The sequence below is a fragment of the Cyberlindnera jadinii genome (genome assembly GCF_001661405.1).
Source record: "Cyberlindnera jadinii NRRL Y-1542 unplaced genomic scaffold CYBJAscaffold_1, whole genome shotgun sequence".
NCBI classification, from domain to species: Eukaryota; Fungi; Ascomycota; class Saccharomycetes; order Phaffomycetales; family Wickerhamomycetaceae; genus Williopsis; species Williopsis jadinii.
The window spans coordinates 1,001,236-1,014,504 of record NW_017963652.1 but is presented as its reverse complement, the minus strand read 5'-3'; the positions used below and the strand labels follow the sequence as shown (position 1 = coordinate 1,014,504).

Sequence of the window (13,269 nt, the reverse complement as noted above, 5' to 3'; positions counted from 1 at the left end):
AGACATGGGACCAACCAGCAACCATTTAGTACATTATTTGCAACCATGAGGATCGTAACAAAATTGCAAAACACTAAACCTTTTAAACACTTGCAACCCTAGACAGTACTCCGACGAATCATTTGAATCAGTGCACTTCTAGCATCCGACATCAAAACATCCTGTTGCTTGAATTCATCGTCCTCAGCCTTTTGGTATGAATCTTCGTCATGGCTATAAACAGGCGTCTGGTGTGCATTTGGAGTGTTCAGTTCAAATCCCAAATGTGAATCGGTTTCGTTAAACATATCTGTAACTTTTGATGGTTCAACAAACATGGAAAACTCGTTATTCAGCTTTGCATTGGGGATGAAGTCCGCCGAATGACTCTTTGAAAGCTTTGGAGATGTCGGTAAATCTTTGTGAGTGTTAGTTGAATGTTTTCCAGTGAAAACCTTTGTCACTTTTGCCTGGCCATTTTCATCAACACTCATGCTGATTCTGTATTGACTCAAATCCTGTGTTTTGGCTGTCGTAATCTTTGGTAATGGATCACTTGGTTTCAATATTGGGGAGTTTGAAGGGTTTAGAGGTAATTCCTGTATCTTTTGAACTTCAGTTTCATCTACTGGTTTGACGTCAGGAAGTTCCATCGGTCTGACTTGTAGCTTAACCGGACTCGAGCAGAGCACAGAGGTACTTGGACTGGAATTCTGATTCACATAGTAGCCATGGTATAGAGGCGAAGATTGCATAATTGAGGAGAAACAGGATGAAGACTGAGGAGTCATTGGAGATGACGAAGTCAATGACTTTTGAGGTCTCTTCCACTTGTATTTCAAATCTGTGAGAGCCGAATCCTGTGGCATTCTGTTCTTGTTTATCTCTTTGATCTTATTCGTGGTGATTGGTGAAGACAACAGCAGTGATGGGTTTACCGATACTGTCCTGCTGAGGTCATTGCCATCACTCGTTAATGACTGGATGTTTTGCTGTGCTTGTGTAGAAACCATCAGAAGTTTCGGCTGGTCTTTGGTATGATTCTTCCAGATCTTGCTATTCTTGCGAGGCTTTGTCGGCGTCGAATCGAGCATTAGCAGCGTACCGCCCTTTGGCGAAGGGTTCACCTTCCTTCTCTGCACTGGGGAGCCTTCAGACTTCACCGGTGAGATCCTCATCAGTGGAGCGCTTGCCTTTGGTGTTCCTTGTTTCATAACCGCTGCTGAGAGGGTAGCCGCTGGACTGTTTTTATCGGACGACTGAGGACATTTTGGAGGCCTTCCACGGCGGCGCTTAGGCGAAGGAGTCATAACAAGCATCGGGCTGGATTGAATGGTGTTGATAGTGAGTGCACCGTTTTCAAACATTGAAGATGTCGTGCTATATTTGGGGTTAGTACACAGCGGCTCAACAAAACAGCAAAGGCACGGGGGTCCTATGGACACGAAAATACTCACGTGTCAACCTGATTGATATCGGATTCGGTGTATAACATTGGCATAGTGGTTCAAAGTCGCTGCGATCAGCTGGAGAGAAAGAGGGAGAGAGAGAGTCGAACAAGAGACACACACAAATCGAGACCACACAGCGTTTCTGAATTCAGCGGCACACAAGGCTCAATTGAGTAACCTCCTTGACCGTCACTGAAGCACGAGTATGAGAGTACACCTCAGTTCCAATAACTATGGGAGAAAAATCCGCGCACACCTTTGGCAAGACTGCAATATCAAAAGGTGAAATTAGGGAGGTCCTTATAGGGCTTCACTCAAACAACTGAAAAGGGAAAAACACACGTACAACGAACAAAATGCTTTCTGTTTTGGGTATGTCCTCTGTGAAAAAGCTCAATCCGCAGCCTATGAAGCGATCAAATAGAAAGGGTCGGAGGCTCAGGGGGGACAAGCAACAATGCTGTAGAAGCTCTCTGTTGGTGAAATACTCTGGGAGAAGGAAATGAACGCTAGCAAAGGGGGAAATGTATGCAAATGATTGCTCTAATGCCTTGTTCAGATCTGGACAGTTGTATTCGTCTTTTGCAAAGATTTTCGCAAACCCAGGAAAAAGTGAAGGGCGGTTAGCCAAAAAAAAAACCTTCCCATATGAAAAGAGTTTCAGGATTATGCATCCGAAGATTGATCTTGGTTCGGGGACAACAGTTCTTTCCCGATTTGGCAAACTGATTACACGCGTCGCGATCGGTGTGCCGGGTGTGCTGCGCGTACCATCTGTGGACCGGTGCACGCTACACAGTTCACACAGACAAAGACCACGTCAACTTCTGTGCCAGCCACCTTGGGAAGAGAGATAACATCTGGGCAAGAAGAGAGCGTGTGGTATAATCTGTGAGCATGTGGTGTGGACATGCACTGGAGGCATTGGTGCTTGGTTCTTGTAGTGGACACGTTGACCAAAGCACACGATGTAGGCGCTTGCAGTAGGTCTTTAGTGAGGGTGTTTGATACACGCCGAGGGGACGGGGAGCGTAGGTGCCTCACAAGCCAACATGGCGACGCGCTGTGAACTCAACGGCGGTACTATAGTGGAAAACCCGCTCTTCCGATGTTATTCTATGACGTTACAAGTGTAGCGGTGTTACTGTGCTGCGATTATCTGTTGGTTTCTCCAAATGAGACCAGTTTTAATTGTATTAGTTACATCGGGCAGTCCGTGAAGCTATCACCCCCGTCATTCTGGACCCCCGAGAACTAGGCATTCAAATCAGTAATTGTACATTGAATAACTTGTTGTTTCAGATTACATACGGCCAAGAAAGCCTTATATCACACTATATGAGTACCAACGGTACGAATCAGGATGAAGCAACTCGTACATGAGTTTGTAGTGTACTTCAACACCAAAAGTCACCCGTTTACCCACTTCCAAGACACCCCCCACTATCTGGTAAAGATGACGAGGCCATCAAATGAGTGGTCCGCCATCCAATCTAAACCAACCTTCATTTATATGGTAGTACAAATGAAACACAGCAACAAAACCGCAAGGGCCCGTAGCGGTGATGGTGGCCCAAAGATAAGCAGCGAGCAGGGCTAGAGAGTGGTAGCAATGGCGAACCCTCCATCTGAGTTTGATTTCACCAATATGACATCAGAATCAACTAGTCCAATAGAAGTAGGAGTGTCTGTCTCACGTAGCACACGTCCATCCAACGTGAAAATCAAAGTGCGATAGTCCAGATCCACGCTCTTTGCAAACAGCTGAAACACCTTTTTGATCTTGGTACCTTTACGGATACCAAAATACAACCGTTGCTCAAACCCATTCACAGCAATCTTGATCTTCTCCTGATCAGGTGGGATCTCTGTAGCGTCTAAAGTCGAGTCTGCTTCGCTCATTTTTGAAGAGAGGTTATATAGCCAAAGCGATGAATAGTTGCTATGGTTGAAAACAAAACAAACAAAGAGCAGTTCCAACAAAAAGCTGTTATCTTAGCAACTGAATTATAAGCAAGAATAGAGAAAGCTGTTGTCCTTGATCAGTTGTCAAGTGGATCCTTCTCCGCGTCTTCTGTTAAATCACCGCGTTGCTGTTGTTTCATTGTTGTTGTTTACAAAGTCTGGAAGACATTCCCAAAAATTTACGCGTTCAGAGGGTAACACCCGGACACGCAGCCAAAACCTGACGCGGTGATATTCGGGCAGCCACCAGCAGGCTAATGGATTCTACAATCAGATTGCATTATACTGATGAACGAACGCACAATTAAGCCTTGACCCTAAGCTTTCGAAGGCTGGTTTTTCGTCTTCTTCTTGGCCATGAAGATATCCTCCATGATATCTGGCTGTAGTCCAATATCCCGTGGAGTTTGTGATGCCCTAAATTGCATAAGGCATCCATCCTGTTGAAGGAAGAAGTTATAGTCCTTTAGAACAGCCTCAGACTTCTCACCGAGGTGTTTCAAAAATGCTCTTTTCATCGGAACCATGGACTTAATCGTGTACACAGCTCTCTGCGACAATAAACCTTTTTGTAAATCAGCTTCAGCCTTGTCAAAGAGGTCATCTCCTTCGTAGATACCGATACGAATCGTCATTTTATCCTCCGTAAGTACAGCATATATTCGAGGTTTCCCATTAAGCCAACTCAACGACCCAAGCATAGCAGCGGTACTGTTATCGCTTATTGGAAGACGCGAGTTATGAGTGTCCAAATAGCTGAATATGAATCTTGAGGAATCGTCATTCGACTTAGACAATCTTGCAAGGTGAGCAGTGAGTTCTTTCGTAAATCTTGCTGCAACCTCAGAAAACTTTTCTGAGGATGACATATCGTAGGACCTTTGGAATCCATACTCCTCACAAACTATAACCATTGAGAATATAAATGCATCGATTCTTTCCTTCTTGACAAGGGTTTCTGGAGACTGGATGGCAGCCAAAGATGGTAGCTCAAACACCTCGTCATCACTATCAATAACATTCTTTCTATTCACTGGGATGGTGATGGCATTCACAGTGGAAGGTATTGAGGTGATTGTATTCTTCTCAATATCGGGTTGTGCCTCTTGATCTCTCTCATCGTCACTTCTGACAAACAATGGCTCAGTTGCTTGCGTTGGATTCTTCTCCAATCTATTGCCCAATAGCGTTGCATCAAAAGTTGTTTCAGTGCTTTTATTATCTCCTTCATTCGGATTGTTGATAACCTTCAATAACCTGTTGATTTCCATACCATCTTCTGGTGTCATTCTTACAAGTTTCATAGCCCTGTCCTTATTCTTGGACTCCTTGAAGGCTATACTCATATTGTTCATCAGAGCCAGGTCTTGAAAGTGTATTGGAGGCGTATTAGCTTTAAATGACACCGTGACGTTCTGTAGCGCAATGCCGTAATCCACAACGATAATGTCCAACGTTAAACTATCCGGGAGAGGTTGATGGCTATCATTATACAAGTCCGCAATGATCGGCACCACCAAGCTTGAACCATACCCTTCCTCAAACGAGGCCCACTGGTCGGTATCAAGGTTTATAACGTGGAAAAGCTCAATGACGTAGTTACTGGGAGTGAGCTTACGCCTGGTGTCGAATATCATGTTTCTGAGTAATTCTCTACCACCATGAACAACATCGCTAGGTCCACTCTGTGTGCGATTTGACAAAGAAGCGTTCATTGTGACTTGTGCAGACCTTTCGTATGCTTTACACGATGAGTATATATTGGCTTTGTTGTTTTACCCGCTATGGTTTGTTTTGATTTTGATTTTGATTTTAGTCCCCATTGTGCGTGGGAAAAAAGTTATAGCGTCTTCCTCATCTCCCGGCCAAAACAACAGCATCAGATGTTCACCCGCCGGACCATCGAATATACAAACCCTACGCTGGTGGATGTAAATGACACCTTCTGCGATGTTCGTCATGCTGTTGGTCAAAATACCCTTATCAATTAACACTATACACATGTTTAACGAGAATCGCTGCTCAAGGCACGCTACCACTTCTCTACTGGATTCTTCTTGTACTCTTCGTAAGCCTCCTTGTTAAATATCGAGATCTCAGTCTCGTTATCTACATTTTAGGTGTTAGTAGCGTGAACTAGAGAACGTGCCAGACAATACTCACCAACACCAAGCTCATGGAGATGGCTCGTGGAGCTCAGATCTAGTGTCCAGTCGTCATCGTGTTCAAAGTTTATCACCAGATTCATGGTTTTCGAGCCATGTGCATGTGTGTAGATCTTCAAGGTGTCATACTCGACGTTTCTGTAAGGTCTCAGTCCGCCCACGGTCTTGATCTCCTTCATGATGTCCTCGAATAAGTCCTTCGGAGTCTTATGTGCAATATCGTAGTCCTTCAAGATGATGTTCTTAACATTGCGGTACGGAAAGGACTTGATGATTCGGATAGTGAGCACTGACTGTGTGAGTGGCTTCACAGTGGAGGTCAAAGGTTCGAAGTCTGACATAGCTGGCGTAGTTAAGTGGCCTTCAGAATAGTTGTGACTGCTTGTTAAGAGGGAAGAAAGGAACAGAAAGCGGGAAAAATGCTGGTTCACACCATACAAAAAAAACCTTCCAGAGAACCTCAGAAAAACAGACAAACATACAGGCAATAGGCGTTAACTACGTCAACATTAACTACGTCAACTACGCGGTAGAGCCAATTAAATAACAACGAAATCTAGTTTTATTGTGTAGTCAAGCTATAGAATGGTGTAGCATTAACGTGGTATCGAATGAGAATTAGAATAAAAGACAGGGAGGTTACAGGATCAACTCAACTGGACCACCAACTTCACAGTACTGAGTCCAGTTCTGGTAATAAGTGTCAAGGAGTTTGCCAAAGAAGAAGTCATTGTCAACTTTATCGATGATTTTAGCAGCTCCAACCTTGATACCAGACGGTGGTGCCCAGGAGGAGTTCCAAACTCTCAGGTTACCGTAGAATGGTGAGTAGAAAGCAGTGTCAACGGCGACTGAAACTTCGCTGCTTTCAAGAATCATTTCTGGCCATGACATGTACGCAGAAACAACGTCATCCCAGAAGGGCAAGGTTTGTTGGTCGTTGTTTTCAGAGTAGTTACCAGTGCCCAGTAAGCTGAGGACCCAGCTCAAGTAAGGAGTGTCTTCAATGACGTCAAATCCACCGGCTCTTTCGATGAACTCGTTGTACAAGGCCTGAGATGGAACCAAGTAGTTAGTGACGTTACCACCAATGTACAACTCTTTCCAGCCCGCGGTCAGAACCATCTGGGCCGCTTCTGGGTCCTGGATCAAGTTGATGTCGGTGTTGATATCAATGACGATAGAGTCCTTTGCAGTGGCTGCTGCCATTTGTGTATCGATATACCCACCCATGATGTACAACCCGGCGGTTTCATTGACCAATTGTGGATAGATTGACAGCGCCTGTGCCACCGTGGTACCCAAGCCAGCCATGTAAATGGTGATGGGATCTGTGTCTTTGTACTCCTTGACTGCGTTAATCAAAGCAATGGCACCCGGAATGTCATCCACGTTTGTGATGTTGTCCCAAGTGTATGTATCTTCATAACCGGGAGTCCAACCACCTTGCCAGACGAGTTCTCCAAAGAGGTCTTCCCACAGCTGGAAAGTGTCGTAAGTTCTCAACAAGGGTTGTTGAGCACCAATATGGAATGGGATACAGCTGGACAGATTGTAGTCCTCAACAATTGCAGATGCAACACCAACACAGTCCACCAATGAACATGAGCCAAAAGAGGCGGAGAGTCCAACAACCTCATGACCAGCAGCCAATGGGAAGAGCAATTGCGTTGGTGATAGCCCATCGTTGTCGATGAAGATCTTTTTAGCCTCGACAAGGCTCAATAAAAGAGTGGACGAGAGTGTACCGTATGCAAAGGCCTTCATTCTTCTCGTGATAATTGATATCCAATGAGCATCTCTCGAAACGTTGAAATTGAGGGGGATATCGTGTGCAATTTATACACATGAAGAAGCATAGTCAGCTGTTAGATGTGAATGCTTGGTGGGTGTATGTCTTCTTTTATGTAGGTAGGTCGTTCCTTCAGTAGCAGTTTTCAATTGACCTCTTAAATTGGAGAGGGTATTGGGCCTGCAAGTGTGAGACTCGGGAGTATACGGCGTTGATGCATGTAATGCAAAATAAGCGTAAGAGATAAGGAGATTAACGGTGTTGGCAATCAAAAGGTAATAACAATCATCTTTTTTTTTTCATCCAGCTTTGCCAATTACATTGAGTCAATTAAGCCAGAGACATCATGTTCCAAGTTATTGGTGTTGGAGTTCATTATTAATCGCTCTATGAAAGGCCTAAGCCATGGTGAAGAGCCTATAGCAAAATTTGTTGGAAACGATGTGCATGAAACCGTTATGGAATAGCCGTGTCGATCAAAGCTGTGCCCATTGCAGAACTTACGCAATAGGCATCGATACAACCAACTTGATTAGCCTTGGTCGATTGCAGTAGCAGCAGGCGGTTTGTATATGGAACATCCTTTAAACGGAGTGGGGATTCCTGAGAGCTCGTAGATATCCGAAATGGTAATCTTTCCCAATGCATGCACGTCTTATTTCAAAAGATAGAAGGCCAAATTAGGCAGTGGTTGATACTATGAACCACACGAACGGTGAGCTTCAATGGCCTTATGCATCCCATCAGATCCCTGTAAAGTGTTGCTGTGTACCAATTGGGTCGGCATTTTCTCGCCATATGGTCTATAGTGTATTGAGTCATACATCCAGTTTGGGCTTGTTGCAGATGTGTACCAAGAAACCTGTCACATATGGCCTCGGTACAAAACGTCGATCGGACTGTGAGGGCAAACCCTTAGAGCTGGGGTAGGAAGAGGTGTAAGAAGGTCCAATTAATCATTGGCAGTAACCACAACCGGAGATTGATTATACAACCATGAGTCAAGTGCTTTCAGGTTACTTACTGTCAGTGACTGTTGCATGTATGCATTGTAATTTTCAAGCTTATCAGTCTAACATGCGACCCACTGTGGAAGGTATATTACGCTGTGTAGATCATCAGACGAACAAATTTTTTTGCCCGACGGTAAGCCAAAGGAAGCAGTGAGTGATTTAGGAAGTTATTAGAGATTAGAAGTAGAACGATGTTCGTGTTATTACTTACATGCATCTATTTCCTCTTTTGGGATGTTGACGAACATCGATGCTGACTAGTTCACCTTTCAGCTGCTCGGCGTTGGTATCCCGTAGTGACCATGGCCTAATTTGCCTTAACACCAAGAAGGTCAAGAAATGAGCTCAACCACAGCTTCACATCAGTTTCTTCGGCCTTTGTCATCGAGTGAATACCCTTGAAGCGGAAATTCATACCTTTTAAACACATATCTGCAACTTCACTCTGAACCTTTTTCGGTTTATCCCACATCCTTTGTTTCACCTCATCGGTGATGAGCATCCTAAATTTGTGCCGTATTGCTTGGAGCTTCATCTGCTGTTTTTCCACTGTCAATTGAACCTGTCTTCTAGCACTCAAGCTGTTAAAATTATCCAGCCTCTGTTGAAGCAGGGAATCCATGAGATCCTCCTTTGTCGGTTCGTCTATAAAGCAGGTGCCCTCCACGTCATTTCTCCTCTTTAGAACCTCATCAATCTTGAGCCGCGATAAATCCAAGAGGAGACATCGTACCCTGGGCTGTTGATCTTGATCAAACTCTGTGTAGAATAAAAGGTATATATCATCCTTCAGCTTCGCAAGCAGTGCAGCATGGGCGATTCCTCCAGAGACATCCGAGCGGTTCAAAACACTCTCAAACATGGACTGAGAAGCTTCGTTAGAGGTATAACTGTGTGTATTACAGTGTTAGTTTATATGTTCGAGAGGATACACAAATCACACTTACACATCGTATGGCTTATCAATAATGGCCCATGGTGGCGTATACAGCGCATTCACAACCCCACACAGCGAACAACACCCTTGCAGCGACTTGATATGATCATTCACAATCTTGGATCTGGTGGTCCATATCTGGATGCCTTAAAAGTTCATACTGTTAGTCAAACCTGGCACCTTATGCCACGACGGGAAACACCCACTCACACACTCAAAAACTCACCTTGGAAGACATCACCAGCATTGACAAAGGCACAATCAATATCACTTCGCACGCTGATGGTGACAAGTAACCGATCAGACATGGTGAGTGATCACTATGCCTTGGTTTCGAGATCTTGGTGTTCACACAGCAAGCACACAGCAAACGACAGGCGCACCACTCACACTGAATGGACAACGACTAATTACCGTTGGTGATACGAAATTCCCAAACAGGCTTGCGATTTCCGCCATTTTTTTACGCTCTTTGCAACTTCCGAAAAAAAAAGGCGAAAAATACGGATAATCTTCGTAACTACGGCAATGGGAAAAATTTAGTAGCCCTGAGCCCCCCGGGTCCCTTATGAAAAAGAAACAAAAAAAACCTTCACCACCTAAGTAACGGATATTAGCACAAGACAGCCATCTGGGTAAAAACGGACACTGGGGAGGCAAACCTCAGATAAGGACAAGCCTAAGTACCAACCGCCGTGTGATATGTCTTTCCCTAAGTCGAGTAGGGTCTACTCTGTTTCCCGAGTGTACGCGGACGCCAATGAGAAGAGGCCCCGTGAGTATTGGGACTATGAGGAATGCGTTGAGCTTGAATGGGGTCATATCTATAACTATGAGATCATTGCAAAGATTGGACGTGGTAAATATTCTGAGGTGTTTACAGGTCTGAACATTGTGAATAATCAACCTTGTGTGATCAAGGTTCTCAAGCCGGTGAAGATGAAGAAGATCTACAGAGAGGTTAAAATTTTGCAAAACTTGACTGGTGGTCCAAACATCGTTGCGCTCTTAGATCTCGTCAGAGACAGCCATTCAAAGATTCCTGCTTTTATCTTTGAAGAGGTGAAGAACGTTGAGTACAGAACTCTATATTCCAAATTCAAGAAGGCCGATATTCAGTACTACTTTACACAACTTTTGATCGCTTTGGACTATGCACATTCCATGGGAATCATACACAGAGACGTTAAACCTCAGAATATCATGATCGATCCCTTCCAAAAGAAGCTTAGACTTATCGACTGGGGGCTTGCGGAGTTCTACCACCCTGGTGTAGACTACAACGTTCGTGTGGCCTCAAGACATCACAAGGGTCCGGAATTGTTGGTCAATTTACACCAGTATGACTATTCCTTGGACATGTGGTCTGTTGGATGTATGCTTGCTGCGATAGTGTTTAAGAGGGAACCTTTCTTCCGGGGTGAGTCTAACTTTGACCAACTGCTGAAGATTGTCGCAGTCTTAGGTACAGATGACCTATATGCTTTAATGGAAAAGTATGGATTGGAACTCTCAAAAGAGTATAAACAGGTCTTGAAGCCAACAGCTAGGGTACCATGGAGCCATTTCATCAATGATAACACAAGACAACTTGCTGACGATGACATGATCGATTTAATTGATAATTTATTGAGGTATGATCACCAGGAAAGACTCACAGCCAAGGAAGCACTTGCACACCCTTACTTCAAAGGCACTCCAAAGTGAATCGACAGATAATGATTTGATCCGTATTCTCTTCTCTCCTACGCTCGCTGACTCATTTGCATATCACTAATTTTTAATTTAACGATTCTTTCTTCACTTTTATTCCGATGTCTCATCTATATCTCACAAGGATATTAGAATATACAGTGTTCTCCTCTTTTGAATATGTATTAGTCCTTAAATAAACAAACGCACCTCCAGTAATAGTAATTGAATGTCAATGAATACTGATTAAATGAAGTAAAGCCTTGTTCTTCTTCTCTCGATCTTATCATTAGATCTAAGCGTCTCTGTTCCTTGTCCGTTCAAAAATGCAGTTGTGCACGGCTCACAATATACTTTCCCGTTAACGGTCATGTAATCTTGGTCAATGTGACTTCCACATCCGGTACATTTAAGACATTCAACATGATAGCGGTCACCATTGTCCCCCTCAAGACACTGACCAACAATACCTTGATCACACACCTGGCACAGAGAGCCATTCGTTAGATGATAGTGATGTTCACAGTAAGGTAAATCATCCAGCACAAAACACGCAATCTGCTTGTTGAATTGAATATCACACACTGTACATGTGAAGCATTCACGGTGCCATTGCCCACTGAGTTCTCCAGATTTCGAATAAATTCTCTTCTTGATGATTTCAAGATGACATTTCCGACAAGGTCCTTCACCAGGTGGATATTTGACCTCTTCCTTGTTTATAACCGTGTCATCAGGTCTCTCTCGTGGTCGGCTATACAATCCACCGCTCTCCGCATGACGTTTTGGAATGTCTGAGAACAATGGCGACTGAGGTACTGAATCAAGGTCACTCGTGGTCTTTTGCAGCTGTGAAAGATATGATAAACGATCCTTCGATGTCCTATTACTATTACGAAGTTTCGATGAAACAGAACTCATGGTTAAATCATCCAGTTCCCTCGTAACTTCTTCAAATGCAGCTGTTGTGGTATCCTCAATGTCTTCATAACCATCTTCAGTAATGCGTTCACGGGCAAAGGTGAAATCTGGGGACTCAGAAATCATAGGTGCTTCAGAGTATATCGAGCTTGCAGCCCTAGATACACCACTATCACGATTGAAAGATTTCGCCACAGGTGGTTGATAATTGTTGAAATCGTCTTCAACCTCTGGTGGACTGATGTCGAACGTTGGCACCTGGTTCACAAATTGAGTTATTTGAGGTTCTACCAGGTCACTCTGGGTATCCTTTGGTGAAGAGACAATCGACTGTGGGAGAGACTTATCACTTGTAGCATCATCACGTCCAATAAGAGGAGACAGCACAGCACTCTGCATTGATGGTGGGTAAGATTCTTCATCAGAAAGATTCAGATCGTCATCAAGTTCCTCCTGATCTTCGCTTTCATCGTCACTTGCAGTCTTGTATTCATCTTGATCTTCATCCGATGTCAAGTTTAGATCATCCTCAACGGTTTCGATTACACTTGGATCGTCTTCAAGTTTGAAATCCTTCACAGAAGTCACACTCACTGATTCACTCTTCACTTCAGGATCAAAGACACACGTGCTAGTATGTGATTCTTCGTCTTCGTCCACTGGCTCAGAAGGCCTATTATTTGTTGGGGAGTAACTGGAGGTTCCGTTTAGAGGAACCGTTGTCAAGTCGTTAGCTGTTGTATTCTGAGGCGTTGAGACAGGTGTCTCCAGCTGCGTCGGCTTGGATACGTCTTCTGATGGAGATGTTTTCAGCTGTGCGGACTCTGGAAACTTTGAATTTGTTGGAGTATTCCCTGGAGAGGGCAATGGGGTGAGTGACGATTGTACAGGACTCGTCACTGACCGAACATTCGTACGGGCAGAGTTTCCAAACACACCATCGCTCTTATTGGAGAACTGAGTGAATTTCGTACCCGGCTGTTTGGGACTTGTGATTTGCGACATCGATACCGACCTCGAGTCTTGCACTCCCGCTTGACGACGGCCATGTTGATGCACCGGCGGTTTGTAGACATCAAACCCTGCTCTCTCGTACACACTCTTATAGGTGGACGCATTGATTGGGGCAATAGTTGGGAACCGTGAGTTTGGGATCCAGGACACACCTGCTGGGGATCGAATGATATCCTCTGGTAGTGTCTTAAAGTAAGATGGCTGTTTGGAGTGTCCTTGGGATGCCATTGTACATACACACTCTATGCTATTTCTTCTTCTCTAACTTCTAAAGAAATCGATTCACCAACGTACAATATCAACACAATGACTTCCACAGCGTAGTTCCCACAAAGTATCT

At 44.2% G+C, this 13,269-nt stretch overlaps 7 protein-coding genes across 7 annotated transcripts; 1 reads left to right on the top strand and 6 right to left on the bottom strand.

Moving 5' to 3' along the window:
* Window positions 1-98: 98 nt before the first annotated feature.
* CYBJADRAFT_160165 (uncharacterized protein) lies at window positions 99-1,480 on the bottom strand (the record flags this gene model as incomplete). Its single annotated transcript, XM_020213512.1, has 2 exons — window positions 99-1,359; window positions 1,437-1,480. 2 exons carry the CDS (start codon window positions 1,478-1,480, stop codon window positions 99-101), a joined length of 1,305 nt encoding a protein of 434 aa, XP_020073216.1.
* A 1,546-nt stretch (window positions 1,481-3,026) lies between these two features.
* Window positions 3,027-3,332, bottom strand: CYBJADRAFT_160164 (sumo domain-containing protein; the record flags this gene model as incomplete). The annotated part of the gene is made up of 1 exon (XM_020213511.1): window positions 3,027-3,332. One exon carries the CDS (start codon window positions 3,330-3,332, stop codon window positions 3,027-3,029), a length of 306 nt encoding a protein of 101 aa, XP_020073215.1.
* A 2,079-nt stretch (window positions 3,333-5,411) lies between these two features.
* Window positions 5,412-5,935, bottom strand: AIM29 (Aim29p). The gene is made up of 2 exons (XM_020214070.1): window positions 5,559-5,935; window positions 5,412-5,504 (listed from the first exon to the last, which is right to left on the bottom strand). Exons 1-2 carry the CDS (start codon window positions 5,899-5,901, stop codon window positions 5,428-5,430), a joined length of 420 nt encoding a protein of 139 aa, XP_020073214.1. The 5' UTR covers window positions 5,902-5,935; the 3' UTR covers window positions 5,412-5,427.
* Window positions 5,936-6,137: 202 nt separating this feature from the next.
* Window positions 6,138-7,423, bottom strand: CYBJADRAFT_165498 (nucleoside hydrolase). Its single transcript, XM_020214069.1, has one exon. The coding sequence runs from the start codon at window positions 7,325-7,327 to the stop codon at window positions 6,200-6,202; it is 1,128 nt and encodes a 375-aa protein (XP_020073213.1). The 5' UTR covers window positions 7,328-7,423; the 3' UTR covers window positions 6,138-6,199.
* Window positions 7,424-8,477: 1,054 nt separating this feature from the next.
* On the bottom strand, window positions 8,478-9,426 carry CYBJADRAFT_7949 (uncharacterized protein). The gene has a single exon (XM_020217939.1). The coding sequence runs from the start codon at window positions 9,225-9,227 to the stop codon at window positions 8,673-8,675; it is 555 nt and encodes a 184-aa protein (XP_020073212.1). The 5' UTR covers window positions 9,228-9,426; the 3' UTR covers window positions 8,478-8,672.
* Window positions 9,427-10,004: 578 nt separating this feature from the next.
* On the top strand, window positions 10,005-11,009 carry CKA2 (casein kinase 2 catalytic subunit CKA2; the record flags this gene model as incomplete). The annotated part of the gene is made up of 1 exon (XM_020216138.1): window positions 10,005-11,009. One exon carries the CDS (start codon window positions 10,005-10,007, stop codon window positions 11,007-11,009), a length of 1,005 nt encoding a protein of 334 aa, XP_020073211.1.
* Window positions 11,010-11,240: 231 nt separating this feature from the next.
* On the bottom strand, window positions 11,241-13,157 carry PXL1 (Pxl1p; the record flags this gene model as incomplete). Its single annotated transcript, XM_020216137.1, has 1 exon — window positions 11,241-13,157. One exon carries the CDS (start codon window positions 13,155-13,157, stop codon window positions 11,241-11,243), a length of 1,917 nt encoding a protein of 638 aa, XP_020073210.1.
* Between the last annotated feature and the right edge of the window lie 112 nt (window positions 13,158-13,269).